Source organism: Ursus maritimus, unplaced genomic scaffold, assembly GCF_017311325.1.
Source record: "Ursus maritimus isolate PB19 unplaced genomic scaffold, ASM1731132v1 scaffold_2, whole genome shotgun sequence".
Lineage (NCBI taxonomy): Eukaryota > Metazoa > Chordata > Mammalia > Carnivora > Ursidae > Ursus > Ursus maritimus.
The window spans coordinates 10,689,823-10,708,529 of record NW_024424452.1 but is presented as its reverse complement, the minus strand read 5'-3'; the positions used below and the strand labels follow the sequence as shown (position 1 = coordinate 10,708,529).

At 45.4% G+C, this 18,707-nt stretch overlaps 1 protein-coding gene across 1 annotated transcript in view; it reads left to right on the top strand.

Moving 5' to 3' along the window:
* Window positions 1-18,707, top strand: part of LOC103670167 (general transcription factor II-I repeat domain-containing protein 2) — a 39,025-nt gene that overhangs the window by 17,317 nt on the left and 3,001 nt on the right. The window contains exons 9-14 of the mRNA XM_008698561.2: window positions 7,001-7,049; window positions 10,612-10,674; window positions 15,857-15,934; window positions 16,837-16,920; window positions 17,535-17,718; window positions 17,952-17,980. Coding sequence (XP_008696783.2) covers window positions 7,001-7,049; window positions 10,612-10,674; window positions 15,857-15,934; window positions 16,837-16,920; window positions 17,535-17,718; window positions 17,952-17,980 — 487 coding nt within the window. The remainder of the gene's footprint in view (window positions 1-7,000; window positions 7,050-10,611; window positions 10,675-15,856; window positions 15,935-16,836; window positions 16,921-17,534; window positions 17,719-17,951; window positions 17,981-18,707) is intronic.

The following is an 18,707-nucleotide window of genomic DNA, read 5'->3' as shown; positions in this document are numbered from 1 at the left end:
CTTTCCCTCCCTCCCTTCATTAAAAAAGCACCCCAAAACAAAGCAGCTTCAAACAATGATTAGTCTTGTGATGCCTGGGTGGCTCAGTTGGTTAAGTGTCTGCCTTCGTCTCAGGTCATGATCGCGGAGTCGCAGGATCGAGCCCCACGTCGGTCTCTCTGCTCAGTGAGGAGCCTGCTTCTCACTTTGCCCCTCCCCTATCTCGTGTGCTCTCTCTCTATCTCTCAAATAAATAAAACCACAGCAACAATTAAAAAAAAAAACAACAAAAACAACAATTAGTCTTTCTCCCAGTTCCGCGTGTTGGCTGGGCAGTCCCTCCACTCTGGGCTGACCACCTCCTGGGCCTGAGGCCTCCACCGGGAGAGCTGGGCCTCTCTCCTCACGGTCTCACACCTCCGGGAGGCTAGCCCAGGCTTGTTCACATGGCCACTCAGTTCCTGAGCAGGAGCGAGGATGCACCCACACTTTCCAGGGCTCGCTTTTGCATCCTGTTGGCCCATGTCCCAGTGACCAGGCCCAGCTTTAACGGATGGAGAAGTAGCCTCCATGTCTAGAAAAGAGGGGGAGAGACATTGCAGACAGGCCAGGCATGCACCGTCGGCGGGGGAGAAGCCTGTGGCTAGTTTTCTAGACTACCACACCTTTCCCTGGCAAAAGGCTTTTGGTCTCACTAACGCGGTTCCCTGGGGGTTTGCAGTTTTGAAACCCATTTCATTGCAGTAGGTGAGTTAAGATTACAGGTGAAGCATTGAATCACTATATTGTACACCTGAAACTAATATTATACTGTATGTTAACTAACTGGAATTTAAATAAAAACTAAAAAATATATACATATAGGTGCCAGTTAGGTCCCATTACAGAAGAATATTTACCAGGTTTTACATAACTGCACATGTATATGCCGGTCTTGAAAGGGAACGTTTTCTCAGGCTGGGAGCTCGATCTTCTTCTCTCTTGTCCGTCCCTCCCTCCTCCTGTTCCTTGTGTCGTCTTTCTCTCCCTCCTTCTTTCCTTTTATATTGATTTTATGTTATTTTGTTGCTATGACTTATATTTCTATATGGGTTAACCGTTTGCTCGGAGAGTGTGAGCTCTGCGTCATTTTGCTGACTCCTGGGAAGCCATGTTAATCAACACAGAGCTTGATTTTTCAGCAGAAGCTCACGGTTCTCTCTGTGGGTCACTGTGGCCTAACACATGGTTTTATTGTTTTCATTGCATCCAAAGGCTCGGTGGTGAAAGTGGCGGCTGTATCAGTCAAGAAGGAATCAGAAGATCCGAATTACTATCGATATCACGTACAAGGTAATACCGTCTTATCCTCCTTTTCTTCCCCAGAAGTTATTGGTGATGGAAAACTGTAATTAGCCCCCGTTGGAAAAACAGGCAGAGAGTAACAAAAAAAGATCCATGTGCCTGGGATCTAGCATAGAGCCATGTGACGTAAAGCATTTTACGTCGTAAAATAAATCCTGTGTAGCCTAAATCCACATGCTTCAAGGCAAATGTGAGGGTAAAGGTAACCCAGAGTGTATGTTACTTGAGTTTGTCTGTTAGGTATTCTTATTTTGTGTGTTTGAAAATACTGGCCTGGGGGGCTCCTTCCGACTCTTGATCTTGGCTCAGGTCTTTAATCTCAAGGTCGTGAGTTCGACCCCTGCATCAGGCTCTGCACCGGGCATAGAGCCTACTTAAAAAAAAAAAAAAAAAAAAAAAAAAACTTCTCTCTGATCCTCTCCTATCTGGTCTGCCCCCTAACTTACTGGGAAAATATCAAAAGTTAGAAGACATGACTATGAGAGTGAAGAAATTCAGGTGCCCACGCTCTTAATAATATTTGCTTCATTGACATCATACAAGTTAAACAGGAGAACAGATTACTGGAGACACACACTTTTCACACAGGGCACAGGTAGGTGGTCTGTACGGTTGCCTGACTAGATCCTCTCCCCAGAGACTGCAATCCCGCTGCACCCCCCGGGGGATATCTGTTTGATGTCATGGCGCGATTGCATTCATAGGACCGTTGTAAGCATCCAGATCCCGACTCCTCTTTGACTGCTCTGTGAATGCAGGCAGAGTGTGGGACAATTTGCAATTAATTCCTCAAACATGACCAGGTTTGAAATGTTTCCGACAAAAATCTTACCTTTGAAATAGTCCTGACGGGACGCCTGGGTGGCGCGGTTGTTAATCGTCTGCCTTCGGCTCAGGGCGTGATCCCGGCGTTCCGGGATCGAGCCCCACGTCAGGCTCCTCCGCTGGGAGCCTGCTTCTTCCTCTCCCACTCCCCCTGCTTGTGTTCCCTCTCTCGCTGCCTGTCTCTCTCTCTGTGTCAAATAAATAAATAAAATCTTAAAAAAAAATAGTCCTGCTGCATTACTGAGCTCTGTAACTTACAGTAGAAACAAAACCAAAAACTTTTTTCAAAAACTCTAAAGACCAATGAGAGTGTCCGTTGTCATTGCTCTGTCCTGGGCAGGTCCCCCATCCCACCCCACACACAGCTGGCCTGCTGTGGTCCCTTAGGATCCCTTTTCAATCCATCCTACCCCCTGTCCTCCAATCATTTATTCATGGAGAACGGGGTCTGTCACCTCCCTCCCCTGCTCACACACCGTCTATGGCTTCTCATCACCCGTGTCTTTCAGCGCTGTTTCCAGCCTCCCTCCCTATCCTGTCTGCCTCCCCCACGATCGCCCCCCTCAGCTCTTCAGACACCCTGCTCAGGCTGATTCCTGAAACATGCCCTGAATCCTCCTTCCACCAGCTTTTATATAAGCTGATCCCTCCGTGGGATTCCCTTCTGGCTTTGCAGGCTTCCGGCAAGTTCCACCGCTTTCTGGGCACAGACAGAATCTCAAGTAGAGCAGGGAGCCTTCAGCTCCCGAATTGCACAAAGCCTCTAGAGCCACCTGCTGGTGGGGTATTTATGCTTCTGCCGCGGACTGCCCCAGCTCGGAGCCCCAGGGTCCCAAGCCCAGGGCTGTGCACACAGCGGGCACTCGCATGTGCTTGCTGAACTGAACGGCTCCCTCACGAAGCATCATTGTCACCTGTTTCTCAATCACTCCCTTTTTGAGGAAAAGTACATATGATTACATCTTGACTCCCAAAACTATCCTTTTCAACTTAAATGACCTTGAGGTTTATCAAAACGTATACCGTTGGGGGAATCTAGGTTACTTACGGAGTCTACTCCCAAAGGCAACAGTGAAATAAATCAATGATTGGATAGACATAAGTACAGTCATTCCATTTCAGTTGATCAGAAAGGAGCACATTATTTGGAGAACAGCATTAGGTTAAATGTATAATTTATAATCTTTCTCCTGCTTGGCTTGGAAGTGACAGAACTACTCAAGACATCTTTGTACAATGTGGCGCCTGGGGGGCTCAGTCGTTAAGCGTCTGCCTTTGGCTCAGGTCATGATCCCAGGGTCCTGGGATTGAGCCCCACATCCGGCTCCCTGCTCAGCGGGAAGCCTGCTTCTCCCTCCCCCACTCCCCCTGCTTGTGTTCCCTCTCTCGCTGTGTCTCTCTCTATCAAATAAATAAAATCTTTAAAAAAAAGACATCTTTGTACAAAAACTCCCAAAGTGGGGCCCCTTCCTTCTTGATGCCCAAAAGATTAAAATTGCCTGACATCATGGACTGTATTCCATAGTACTAAATATTTTTGTGACCATTTAGGTAAAATCTTCACATGTTGAAGTACTGACATCTTTACATTTCCTTTAAGTAAGGGAGAAAGGTTTAAATCCATAAAGGCAACTAATGTCCCCTGCTCAGAATGTCGACTGGCCTTTGTGGAGCCCCCCCCCCCCCGCCAGTGACGTCAGTTGTGGCCCCAGCAGGGCCCAGGGCCTTGTGCAAGGTTTATATGAAAGTCTGATTCCCCATCCCACCCCGCCCCACCTGGACCTCACCATCCATCCGCAGCACAGACCTCTCAGATTCACATACACACATCCATGACTTGGCCAGCACGGAGACCATGAAGTCCCATAAGGACTTTTATATGTGCAGGGACCCCATCTCTGGGGCCCCTGGGAATGGAGAATGCAGAGGACAAGCTTTGTTGAAATACACCGTGCCCAGGCTGCCCTGACATTGGCAGCGGTAAGAGTATCAGCACCATTCAGTTTTCTTCCCAGCTGACACCGTTCGATTTGGGGGAGGAGCCTTCTAGGCAGAGGGGAAAGTGGAGGCAAAGGTCCAAGATCAAGGAATTAACGTGGTCTTTCCCACATCCCATCATTGACACTGACTCCTGTGCTTCCGTAGTCCACATTTAAATGCCCCTCTGATTATGTTGAGCCCGAATAATGCAGGATGATCTCCTTTTCTGAGGTCAGCTGATGAGCAAACGTAATTCCGTAATTCTGTCTCCCTCCTTTAATTGCCCCTTGCCCTGTAACATACAAGATTCACAGGTTTTGGATATCCGTGGGGGCCCATCTGCCTACCACAAATACTAAAAATTGAAGGCCAGCATTAAGTAACCTAGAAACAGATAAGAATAAGGATAAGAACTGTTTTTAACTCAACAACAAAAACACAAACTACCCAATTCAAAAATGGCCAAATGGGGGCGCCTGGTTGGCTCATTCAGTGGAACATGTGATTCTTGATCTTGGGGTTGTAAGTTCAAGGGCCACATTGGGCATAGAGCTTACTTTAAAAAAAAAAAAAGAATTTGGGGGGGGAACAAGGCTTTTAAAAAATCATATAATGTCCTCATTTTACAACCCCCAACAAAGCCATGCGTCTTGGCAATAATCATCAGTGGCCAGTAAAGCCATTCATAAAACATTGATGGGGACTTTATTGCAAATGGATTTGGTTGACATTTCCTGAACTCACTGGTCCAGACTTGGTGTGCCTCCTGACGGGATCCAGAAGGACGTGCACCTTGGGGATGCTTGCCCCCCCAAAATCAAACCTGAGTCTGAACCAGCCTCTAGTTCTACCCCCAGTTTGCAGGAAACACGGGGGATAGAGGAACATGTGAAGACACCACCCCACCACAAGGACACAGGCAGCAAACTCCAGAACGGAAGGGACGTGACAAGGTGGATTTCTTCATCAAATGATGGCAAGTTAAAAAGGAAATGGAGAGAAACCTGTTTTATAGTAAAAGACGTTTGAGATATTTCAACCTAATGCAGCGTGTGGGCTCTGTTGGGATCGATTTGAACGAACCAGCCACAGAAAGACATTTATGGCTTCCTGTGGAATGCCAGGTGCTGGGCAGGAGTGCTGGAATTGGAAAACCATCCTTTTGTAACCATTATAATAAAAGATTGGATCAAGCAGGAGTCACCATGGGATGCGGCATCTAGAGAGAAATCTAGAAAAGGAATGGAATGCTTACACAACCTAACGTTTCTCCCCACAGGCTGCTTGTTAGTTGCAAGAGGGAGGAAAAAAGGGTAATTATCTAGTGGAGAAAGCAAGCAACACCCTGACCGAGCGATCAAGGTGCACATCACCAGGGAGGGGCTGGTGGACACCGCCTTAGAGCGTTCAGGCTGCTGAAACAGAATACCATAGACCAGGGGGGGTTATAAGCAACAGAAACATATTCCTTACTGCTCCGGAGGCCGGGAAGTCTAAGACCAAGATGCTGGCAGTCTGGCGAGGACCCCCGTCCTGGTTCATAGATGACCCTCTTCTCACTGTGTCCTCACAAGGTGAAAGGGGCGAGGGAGCGCTTTTTTTTTTTTCTTTTTCTTTTTTTTTTTTTTAGATTTTATTTTTAGGGGCGCCTGGGTGGCTCAGTCCTTAAGTGTCTGCCTTCAGCTCAGGGCGTGATCCCAGAGTCCAGGGATCAAGCCCCACATCAGGCTTCTCTGCTGGGAGCCTGCTTCTTCCTCTCCCACTGCTTGTGTTCCCTCTCTCGCTGGCTGTCTCTCTCTGTCAAATAAATAAAATCTTAAAAAAGATTTTATTTTTAAGTAATCTCTATACCCAACATGGGACTCAAACTCACAACCCCAAGATCAAGAGTCACCCGCTCCACTCACCGAGCCAGCCAGGTGCCCCAGGAAAACCTCTCTTCTTATAAAATGGGCCTGCCATGAAAATCAGACAGACTATACAATGGTTCCAGGTTAAATGAAAAGAAAGAGAAGTGAGAACAAAAAAAACAATGCCTCGCCCCAAACTGGATCCCGCACCGGAGGAGGGAAAGCTATAAAGAAGGGTTCAGAGGTGAAGGGCCACGGTCTATGTAACTTTCCCCAGATGGGTCAGAGAAAGAGAAAAGGACGTCCGGTGTGCATACATCGATCTGCCTACATAGGAAGATGGGGGCGGGGGGGGGCAAAAATTGAACATGATCAAGGGAAACAGTAAACCGTTAACTATCTATCATCTGAGTAGAGGCTATGTGGCTCCTCTTTGCACTATATTCTTTTTGTGACTTTTCTGTAAGTGTGAAACTATGTCCAAACATGACATAAAAAAAAAAAAAAGATGTTTACGAGACCGTTGAAATTTGCACAGTGACTAGATACGAGCTGATGATAACGAGTGTTGTTAATTTGGGGGGAATGGGGATGTGGTGAAGGTGAAGGACGAGAGTCCTGACGTCTTACTTGCGCACGCGCGGTCTGCGCACCCCATCCCCGCCAGACCTGGAATTGACTTGCACAACCCGTGCAGGTGGGGGGAGGGGCGCGCGCAGGAAAACAGGATACGGGGCTGGTGGCTGTTGGCCCTGGAGATGGACCCAGGGCATCAGTGTACCATCTCTGCTTTTGTAGGTTTGAAACTTCTCCAAAGCGCAGATAAAACAACAAAGAAAAAGCGTAAAGAAAGAATCGTTTGTGTGAATTTTGTATCAAGGACTCAGAGTATTTCTCACATACGTTCCTGTGGGGGTCTTGAACTGTTGGCATGGTTTTAAATGAATTCTTGTTTACATTGTGTATTTTGGCCTTTTTTTTTTTTTTTAAATATATCGTTTGCTTCCCTTTCAGAAAGCCAGCATCCCTGTGCGAGTGGCGAAGTAATAGAAATGGAATTACCAATGGAAGGTTAGAGAAGCCAGGCGTTTTAGCCTCTTTTTGGTTTTGTTGTTCGAGTTTACAGTATTTTGCAGAGAACACAGTCTTTTAAACACCCATGACACATGTTTGAAAATGAGGCAGCTTCTCGGCATGCCTTCTTAGAAAACCAGCCAAGTCTTAGCTCTAAAATGTGGCCTTAAGAACTCTGTCAGGCCTCCTGTTCCGATCTGTGAGTGATTCTGCTTAAAGCACCCGGATTAGAAGTTGTGTGGTAAGAAAACTTTACACCTCTGCGATTTATTGCTTTTTTCCATTTTGTCTTCTTGATGGGCATACCAAAATTCTTTTTTTTTATTTCTTTTTTTTTTTTTTTAATTTTAAGTAAACTCTACACCACACATGGGGCTCGAACTCATGACCCCGACATCAAGAGTTGCACACTCCACTGAGAGCCAGCCAGGTGCCCCCCAAACTTCTTTTGACCAGAGTTGAAAAGTATTTCAGGAAATTCTTTTTTTTTAAGATTTTATTTATTTATTTGAAAGAGAGAGCAGGAGTGGGGAGAGTGGGGGCAGAGGGAGAGGGAGAAGCAGGCTCCCTGCTGAGCAGGGAGCCGGAGGATAGGGGGCTCGATCCCAGGACCCTGGGATTATGACCTGAGCCAAAGGCAGATGCTTAATCGACTGAGCTACCAAGGCACCCCTAGGAAATTCTCGAATCAGAAGTAAAATTTGATAGTACTCCCCTCCCTGTGTGTATAAATCTTGAGTATCGTGGGTAACGCCTGAATTCTTAAAATGGCTTATGCATGTCCAAGGTGAAATTAATAACAGAAATTTCCTCCCCCAACCTAGAGGCATGGGATACCTTTGTCAGTTCACAGGCAAGAAGACCTTGCTTTTAGGAGTCAGATGTCTATCTTGGTTCCAAAAGAATTTGTATTTTTCTCTAAGTCAGAGGCATTCTCGAAGGAGCTAACGTGTGGTCATTTTTAATAGCTTCTGTGAGTTGGGAGCATCTGGGGTTCTGTATCGTGGGGGACATTTCCAATGGCTCCCTGAACTATTTGGTTCAATTCTCTGACCTAAAAGAGTCTCGATAGATTTTGCCAGAGAACATACTACGTTCCGGTCCAGTGTTAGGATCGTTCATTCACTCACAGAATTAATCATCTTCAACTTCATTGCTTTAAACCAAGAAGACAAGTCCCTTCTGTCATTATTCCTCTTCCATATATTTCTCTAAATTATGCATTTTTTTAAACTGTGGTTTAAAAAAACACACCACAGGGGCGCCTGGGTGGCTCAGTCGGTTAAGTATCTGCCTTTGGCTCAGGTCATGATCTCAGGGTCCTGGGATCGAGCCCCGCATCCCAGTGTGACCACCTCCCCCGCCAGGGGGGTTCATCAGTGTCATAACGTGTGACAGGATTCGGCCATTTATTTTTCGTGGCTTTTTCCTCAACCCCGTCTCTGACCTTCTCCGAATGTTAGGAAGGACAGTGATTTCAAACTCAGCTTAAATCGGTTCCTCCCTCACATCATTTTCCTTCCCTTTGTTGAAGCCCCTTGAGACATTGTTCTGTGGGGGAGCCCGGCCGGCTCAGTCAGTGGAGCACATGACCCTCGATCTCAGGGTCGTGAGTTCAAGCGCCATGTTGGGCGTGGAGCCTACTTAAAATAAAAATAAATAAAAAATAAAAATGGAAAAGACATTGTTCTGTTTTTTTTTTTTTTTAATGGATAGAACGTATTTAGGAAGAGGAAGACCTACATGGGAATCTGGGTAGAGCTGGTGCGAAGTGAGAGTCAGAAAGATGTCACTGGTTGTTGGTCTTTGAAGTACCTCGTTTCTGAAGAGATTTTTTTTTTTCAAGTTTAGTTATTTTTTTAGTCATCTCTACACCCAATGTGGGGCTCGAACTCACAATCCCGAGATCAAGAGTCACATGCTCCACTGACTGAGCCCGCCAGACGCCCCCAAGAGATTTCTGTTATTACAGTATAGCGGGAAGTCTATTTCTGATACAGCAGAATTAGTTTGATTTTTTTTTAATAAACTTTTTATGTTGAAGTAATCAAAGATTCTCAAGAAACTACAGGAACAGAGAGGTCTGGTGTGACTTCACCCATTTTTTCCCCCAGACGTTACGTCTTACGTTAGGATAGTCCAATATCCAACAGCTGATTGCCTTAGAGTGTTTCTTCCTCTACGAACAATTAATGGAAGCTTTCTAAAATGAGCCAGAGTTAGGTGAGATCCAGCCAGACTTGTGTCTGTGTGTCATAAATCTGGCAAACCAGAAAAATCGATTGTGCCTCTGGTGTTATAATAGACTGAATCCCGGGGGGTTGCTGGCAGGGGAACCGTCCCCCAAAGCACCCGGCTTTCTTTCATCCGAGGGATTTCTGATGACAGCAAGAAAATGCTTATGAGCATAGGAATTCCATTACCTCAAATGGAAGCATATCTGTGTCCACTAATGTGGGTAACTGGGTACTGTTTCCTAGTATCTGAGAGTTTTTTGCCTCCCCTTATCCCTTATAAGGTTACCCTTTCTGGCCCTATGATCCCTTAAAGTTAAAATTACCTTGACATTTAGGGACGCCTGGCTGGCTCAGTCAAAAGAGCGTGAGGCCCTTGATCTTGGAGTCAGGAGTTCAAGCCCCACGTTGGGTATAGAGATTATTACAAAATAATAATAATAATAAGTAAAAATAAATATTTAGGTCTTTTATCCATTTTGAGTTTATCTTTGTGGATGGTGTAAGGGAACGGTCCAGTTTCATTCTTCTGCATGTGGCTGTCCAGTTTTCCCAACGCCATTTGTTGAAGAGACTGTCTTTTTTTCCATTGGATATTCTTTCCTGCTTTGTCGAAGATGAGTTGACCACAGAGTTGAGGGTCCATCTCTAGGTTCTCTATTCTGTTCAGGGATCTATGTGTCTGTTTTTGTGTCAGTCCCATGCTGTCTTGATGACTCCAGCTTTGTCGTAGAGCTTGAAGTCCAGAATTGTGATGCCACCAGCTTTGTTTTTTTTTTTTTTCAATATTCCTCTAGAGGGGATTATGCTGAGCGAAATACGTCAATCAGAGAAAGACAATTATCATAGGGTTTCCCTCATATGAGGAATATAAGAAATGGCGCAGAGGATCATAGGGGAGGGGAGGGAAGACTGAATGGGGAGAAATCAGAGGGGAGACAAACCATGACAGACTGTTGACTCTAGGAAACAAACTGAGGGTTGCTGGAGGGGAAGGGGGTGGGCGACGGGGCCACCGGGTGATGGGCGTTAAGGAGGGCACGTGATGTGAGGAGCACTGGGTGTTACACACAACTCATGAATCACTGACCTCTGCCTCTGAAACTAAGGACGACTACATGTTGGCCAATTGAACTAAAATTTTTTTTAAAAGTAAATACCTTTAAAAATTTAAAGATAATCAAATTCCTTTCACGTGTATACTTTCACGTGTGTTGAGTATGCGATGTGTTTAAAGAGCCAGCTGTTTGGGTGCAGGAGCAGTGAGAAGTTGGAACATGAGAATACATAATAACGAATGTCATTTTAGAAATTTTTTTTTCAAGATTCCACCCCGCGCGTCCCTTCAGAAACGAGTGAGGACCCCGAAGCTGAGGTGAAAATTGAAGGTTAGTTGGTGAAAGCCTCGTCAGAGTGACACTGCTGAGTGTGGCTTTCATTTCTTCTTAATGGGTTATTGTGGGGAAAAGATTGAGACAGGCGGTGTGTGTGTGTGTGTGTGTGTGTGTGTGTGTATGGGGGACTCGGGGGGTGGGGGTGTATGTGGTGTGTATATGTGTGTATGGGGGCTGGGGGTGTATGGGTATAGACGTGTCTGTGTGTATTTGTGTGTGTGTGTAGTGTATGTGGGGGCTCAGAGGGTGGGGGGGTATCGTATGTGTGTATGGGGGTGTGGGTGGGAGTGTATGGGTATATACCTGTCTGTGTGTGTATATGTGTATGGGGGGCTCGGGGGGTCAGAGTGTATGTGGTGTGTGTGTGTATGGGGGGGCTCAGAGGGTGGGGGTGTATATGTGTCTCTGTGTGTGTGTGTGTGTGTGCATGTGTGTGTGTGTGTGTGTGCAGATCAGCACTGGCCAGGGACCAGACTGTGCCCCGTCCCAAGGGAGGGAAGAAAGAAGGTTGATGGACAGAGGCGGGGAGGGCTGCCTTCCCTCAGAAGCACATTCCGCTGGTATAGAGAGAGTTCACAGATAACAACTGATCGTTTCTAGAAGCCACGAACTCCGTTTAACTGCAAGGATCTAAAGGAAGCCAAGTTCAAAGTGTGGTTTTAAAAAGATTTATTTTTGGGGGCGCCTGGGTGGCTCAGCGGTTAGGCGTCTGCCTTCGGCTCAGGGCGTGATCCCGGCGTTGTGGGATCGAGCCCCACATCGGGGTCCTCCGCTGGGAGCCTGCTTCTTCCTCTCCCACTCCCCCTGCTTGTGTTCCCTCTCTCGCTGGCTGTCTCTATCTCTGTCGAATAAATAAATAAAATCTTAAAAAGAAAAAAAGATTTATTTTTTAAGATCCGCTACGTAAGACCATTTTCTTTAAAAGACTGACAAACGGACGTGTAATCTGTTTGGTTTTTGTTTGGAAGTCTGTTTAAAAACCACATCTCATAGTTACAACATATTCTAAGGATATTCTTTACAATTAAAAGGTTTTTAAAACGTTTTTTACTTTTCATAGAAATGAATGACACCACTGATCCTGGAACTTGTGGATCTTGAGCCCATTTAGTTAAAAAAATGTGCCGATTTTCTTTCACTGTGATCCACTTGGTTATCTGCTAAGAAATCTTTTCTTTTTTTAAGATTTTATTTATGTATTAGAGAGAGAGAGAGAAACACAAGCAGGGAGGAGGGGCAGAGGGAGAGGGAGCAGACCCCCCCACTGAGCAGGGAGCCCAATTCGGGGCTCGATCCCAGGACCCTGGGGTCATGACCTGAGCCGAAGGCAGACGCTTAACCGACTGAGCCACCCAGGCGCCCCTGGTAAGAAATATTTTCATCTCAGCTACTGGAATCTGAGCTGATCCCTAGTGTCTTCCTAATACGAGAAGGAGAAGTTTTTATTTTACATATTTCTTAATGTTACAGGGTCTCAGAATTACTGTCATTAAGTATATGTTTTGTTTTTCAAGATTGCTTTGGCTTCTTGGGGTCTTTTGTGGTTCCGTACAAATTTTAGGATCGTTTGTCCTAATTCTGTGAAAAATGTATGGGTGTTTTGATAGGGATTGCACTGAATGTGTAGAGTGCTCTGGGTAATATGGACTTTTTAACGATATCTGTTCTTCCAACCCATAAGCGTGGAACGTCTTTTCATTTCTTTGTGTTGTCCTGAATCTCGTTCACCAGTGTTAGTTTTCAGAGCACGGGTCGCTCACCTCTTCGGTTAGGGTTATTCCCAGCTATTTTATTGTTGTTGGTGCAATTGCAAATGGGATTGTTTTCTTAATTTCCCTTTCCACTGCTTCATTATTAGCGGATGGGAGCACAACAGACTTCTGTACGCTGATGTTGTGCCCTGCGGCTTTACTGAGTTATTGATCAGTTCTAGAAGTTCCTTGGAGTCTTTAGGGTTTCCTATATATAGAATCATGTCGTCTGCAAATAGTGAGAGCTTTACTTCTTCCTTACCAATTTGGATGACTTTCATTTCTTTATGTTGTCTAATTGCTGTGGGAGTCCTTTTATTTATTTTTTTAAAGATTTTATATATTTATTTGAGAGAGAGAGAGAGCGTGAACGCACAAGGTGGGGGGGAGCGGCAGGAGGGGAGAAGCAGACTCTCCGCCGAGCAGGGAGGCGAACTTGGGACTCCATCCTGGGACCCTGAGATCATGACCTGGGCCAAAGGCAGACGCTGATCTGGGTGTTACCCAGGAGCCCCGGGAGTGCTTTTTTTAGAGATAAGATTATTTCCCATGACACACCACAGGGTCCGAATTGACTTGGTCCCCGTGATTAGGGGAATTTTGAAATGGAATGAATGTTCCCATCCGGGTTTGATTCTTCCGCTTGTAGTTTATTTCTTTGAATTCTAAAACTGCTTTCATCGAGTGGGTCATTTCAGGGGGAGAGTCCCTCTCATCACCATTTATAAAGCAGAAAAAGCGGGTGCAGCGTAAGCGCCCGGCAGTGAGAGAAGGGCTGTGGCCGTCCACGGGGGAAATGCTCCGTGCATCCAGTGGAAAACAAAGCCATCTGGCTCAAGACAAGTTAGGAACAAAACAGAGGGAGACTCAAATCGTAATTTACGGTAGGATCAGGGCACCTGGGTAGCTCAGTTGGTTAAGCGTCCGGCTCTTAATTTCGGCTCAGGTCACGGTCTCAGGGTCCTGGGATCAGCCCCGTGTTAGGCTCCGTGCTCAGCACAGGGTCTGCTTGGGATTCTCTCTCTTCCTCTCCCTCTCCCCCTCCGCACCACTCACTGTCTCTAAATTAATTAATTATTTATTGAAAAATAATAATCATAATTTATAGTAGGATCTCAACTTTGTTTAGAAAGAAATTTTATGTAGAAAGAGAAAAAAGCAGGAGAAAATACCCAAAAAAGGGAAAAAAAAGAAAAACAGTTATAGCGACCCACATTGGAATTATGTGTGATTTTACTTTTCTTCTTTTTGCTTTTCGCTGTTTCCCTCACTCTCCACAGGGAACATAGGTTAATTAAGTATTAGGGGGGAGATTCAGATATTGATCGGTTCTGTGCGAGGGGACCGCTTCTCTGCAGGGTGTCAGCCCTGACGGCTTTATTGGAAATTATGCCGTGGTGCCGGCTGGGTAATTGGACACAGAGGAGATGCTTCCCGTCCAGCGGTAATGTCCCTGACCCGTAGCCAGGAGGGTGGATTTTCCCTTAGTGGGGATGGATTTGTGTTAATTCCTCCATACCTGAAGTCAGTAGGGCCTGAGTGGGCGTACAGATAATACATGATATTGACATGGCCAGTTTCAGAGCCCTCATAAGGCCTCACTATGGCATCTGGTCCTCCCATCCTGGGCCATCCAGTGAGGTTTTACCCCTAACATTCCACAAAAGGAAACCCTTAAATTACTTTTTTTTTTAAGATTTTATTTATTTATTTGAGAGTGAGAGAGAGCACAGAGGAAGAGGGAGAAGCAGACTCCCCGCTGAGCAGGGAGCCCAACATGGGCTCGATCCCAGGACCCTGAGATCATGACTTGAGCTGAAGGCAGACGCTTAACTGACGGAACCACCCAGGTGCCCCAACCTTTAAATTGCCTTACATGTTTTTTTATTAAGGTTAAACTAACATAAAATGAACCATTTTAAAGTGAATGATTCAGTACCTTTCGTAAATTCGCAGTGTTGGGTAACCACCACCTCTATCTATTTTGAAAACATTTTTGTCTCCCCAAAAGAAAATCCCATACCCATTACCAGTTCCTCCCATTCTTCCCTCCCCCAGCCCCGAGCATCCACTGGTCTACTCTCTGTCTCCATGGATTTACCTTTCCTGCATATTTCATATAGGTGGGATCGTACAATGTGTGCCCTTTGGGGCCTGACTTCTTTCATTTAAATCTCCAGGGGTGTCTGGGTGGCTCAGTCAGTTAAGCATCCAACTGTTGATTTTGGCTCAGGTCATGATCTCAGGGTTGTAAAATGGAGCCTGTGTCGGGCTCTGAGCTGGGCGTGGAACCTGCTTGGCATTCTTTCTCTCCCTCTCCCTCTGCCCCTCCCCCCCATGTGCACTTGTGCTCTCTCTCAAAAAAAAATTAAAAATGATAAATAAAATAAAATCTCCAAAGTTCATCCACATTGCAGTATATGGCAAAACTTCCTTTCTTTTTAAGGTTGAATAATATTCCACCATGTGTATAAATCACAGTTTATCCATTCTTCCATTGATTAACATTTGGGTGTTGCGTCAAAGTACTTTTAAGAATATAACATAGTGTCACATATTGAGTTGTCAAATGACTATGTCATTCGCCTGAAACTAATGCAACATTGTATGTCAACTCTACTTCAATGAAAAAGGGAAGAAAAGGAACAATATGAAGAATCCCATGTTAGAATCCAAGTCCAGGGGCGCCTGGGTGGCACAGTCGTTAAGCGTCTGCCTTCGGCTCAGGGCGTGATCCCGGCGTTCTGGGATTGAGCCCCACATCAGGCTCCTCTGCTGGGAGCCTGCTTCTTCCTCTCCCACTCCTCCTGCTTGTGTTCCCTCTTTCGCTGGCTGTCTCTCTCTGTCAAATGAATAAATAAAACCTTAAAAAAAAAAAAAAAGAATCCAAGTCCAGCAGTGATTTGAACGCGGTTGATGGAAACGTTCTCCAAGATGGCCTCTGCACGTGCTCTTCTCTTGTGGGGCATCACGCATGTATAGGGACTACAAGCCCAATCACCCTTTTTGTTCTGGAGAGCGGTTTTCTAAAGGATTGGCTATAAATTATTTGGTAGATAATGGCCATGCATCTAGCAAAGGACTGTAGCATTTGGAAGCCCATCTGTAGGTGTGGTCTTTTCCTTCGTCTGACAATAATTATTGTGATGGCTTATAGAATATGGAGCCAGATAAACACTTTTATTTTTTGGTTTTTTTTAGAGATTTATTTCCTTATTTTAGAGAGAGAGCATGCAGGGCAGAGGGGGAGAGGGAGATGGAGAGAGTCTTAAGCAGACTCTGCACTACCTGACTTCTTACAGCCAATTGTTTTCTGAAGCTTTAAAAGTTGATTCTGTGCCTCTGATCAGAGTGGCACACGGGCATTTTTAGAGGAGAATTAACCGAATTTTCTTTAAGTTCTAAATTTCAGTTTCTCTTTTTAGAAAGCATAAATTCATCCAGTATTACAGATTCTGCAGCAGGTGTTGAAGATCTTAACATCGTTCAGGTGACCATTCCAGGTATGGAAGTTTATCTGGCATTATCATAATTGCCTTTATATTTTTCTTTTTGTTCTATTTTAACCATTTTATGACATGGGTCGGAAACCCTTGGAACTTTTTTTTTTGCTTAGTTCACCCTTTCAACTAAGGAATGACAATTCAGGAATATAAAATACACTACAGATTGTCAGGCACTGAATATCTTGCTTATATTAGGCATCGCTAATCAGATATATTGCGTCTCACAGCCACACCTTGGCATTACCTGGAAAATACACGTCAGGGCAGGCAACTCCAAGCACCAGCTACCGTTGAGTAGGAATTGGTCACAGAGGTGGAATTTATTTGCTGCCCGTCAGGCAGTCTTTTCTGAATATGTGTATGTAAAATATATCCGGAGAGATACAAAAGAATATGATAACATAGTTTCTCCAAGGAAGGAAACAGAGCTGAGACAGGGATGGGAGAGAGACGTTTCACCGTATGCTGTTCTATGTCTTGTGAGTTTTGAACCACATACTTGCTTTGGTTATTCAAAATTAAATACAATAAAAATGTTAAGTGTCGAAAAATATTCCCTTCTAATCCTAGTACGTCTTATTCCTTTTACTTGTCATATTGCATTGACTAGGATTGCTATTATAATGTTGAAGAGTAGAGGTGAACGTGGACATCCTGGTCCTGCATAATGTTGAAAATATTCCCTGAGTTAGTATGGAGTGTGTTTACATGGATTTATAATTTGGGAAATTCTCTATCCTCTATAATGGCTTCTATTTACACATTTCCAGAAAACTTAACTGAATGATAAGCCGCATAGAGTGCTTTTTTTGTATGCTGTCAGGCACTTCCTCCAACAGCTTTTTTGGGGGCTAATATATCAATAACCCTAGTTTGCTTGATTGTCTAATTATTTTTAGATAACGAGAAGGAAAGATTATCCAGCATTGAAAAGATAAAACAACTAAGAGAACAAGTCAATGACCTCTTTAGCCGAAAATTTGGTAAGTTTTTATATTGTGACGTATCCAAAATGTATATATTTGAGGTATTTCTTTTTAATGGAATATTTTATCGATCTTTCTGGGGGTGCCTGGCTGGCTCAGTCAGAAGAACGTGCAACTCTTGATCTAGGGATCGTGAGTTCGAGTCCCCTGTTGGGTGTAGAGCTTACTAAAAAAATTTTTTTTAATAAAATAAATATATTTTTTAACAGAAATTGATCTTTCTGGGAAGGAGCTATGATCAAAATCAGTGTGTATTTTTCCGGAACAGCTTTTACTTGGACGCACTAATCGCAATAATAATATCTATCTTTGATTTACTGAGTTCTTACCCTGGCTGAGCAGTGCTTTCAGTAGTCACATGTGATTCATTATTTAATCTTCATAAAACCCTTTGTCAGGCAGATGCCAGGATCGTTTCTCCTTCACGGAGAGAGAAATTGAATCTGTTTTACTGACTGTTGCCAATGTCAAAATCAGTAAAATTGTCCATGAAGTAATAATGGCCGATCTCCGACGTTGTCACTGGACGGGAAGGATTTTAACATCTCGGCACTAAAGACAGAGCATGGTGTGGGAAAAGTAAGTGACACACTTAGGTGGTCTTCTTACAGGTGAAGCCATCGGGGTGGATTTCCCTGTGAAAGTTCCCTACAGGAAGATCACATTCAACCCTGGCTGTGTGGTCATCGACGGCATGCCCCCAGGGGTGGTCTTCAAAGCCCCCGGTTACCTGGAAATCAGCTCCATGAGAAGGATCTTGGATGCCGCAGAATTTATCAAATTCACAGTCATTAGGTAGGTGAGCATTCCCTGCTTGGTCATGACAATGAATCTGAAGGTTGCCACTTGATCGAGGTGGGCAGGGGGCGGCACCGGGATTTTTGTTACTCCAGGAGGTGGGCGGGGGGGGGGGCTCTGAAGCCAAGCGCTGTGCCGAGCTGCCTCTCACACTCCTTGGCTCGTATTCCGCTGCTGGGAGCTGGGTGTGGACAAACTTTGTTGCATTCACCGTATCTCTTTCTCTTTAGACCCCTTCCAGGACTGGAGCTTAGCAACGGTGAGTATCCCAGGTGGGTGGCGAGAAGGGCGTCCCAGCACCCACTGTGCGGTGCCGAATGTCCCAGCAGGCACTCACCACGGGGGGCCTTGCTACTTGAGCCTTAGAGCAAAGCACGGTGCTCGTTAGATGCTGTCCATTTGTCCTGCTGGTTATAAAGTCCTTTAATTCCGGAGCTTCCCCAGGCTTTTCTTCTCCTGCGACGGTTTGCTGGAGCTCCCTGGCACACTCGCATTGGGGAGCCCTTTATGGCGGGGGGCTAGTAGCATTATACTGGACTAGCCCAGCTCAGTGGGTAAATAGCACCTGTCCGGTACCCCGGCTCCGTCCCCCAGGATTCCGCCCTCCGCCCAGATCTCCCCAGAGTTCAGAGCCAAAAGGGGTGCCGCCTGGCACAGAGGGGGCTCCCAGGACCCCCCTCCAGTGCTGAGGTCAACATCTGTGCTAACTGAGCAAAGCCCCCTCCATGTGCCTGTTCGATATTCTGCGCGTGGCCCCAGCGTCCTTGCTGGCAAGTCAGGAACACCCTGTAGGGTGAGTGATGGGATGTGGAGCTGTTCTCAGGAGTCTGAGCCGCTAGGGAACCGCCTTGGTTCAAGTTGGGAAAACTAAAATATTCTTTGAAAATGCCCGATTGTTATTCCTCCACTCGTCTTGTTGCTGAATGGGTTTTTTTACTTTTTTTTTTTTTTGGTAGCTTTTTGGAGGCGTGATTTGCATACTGTAA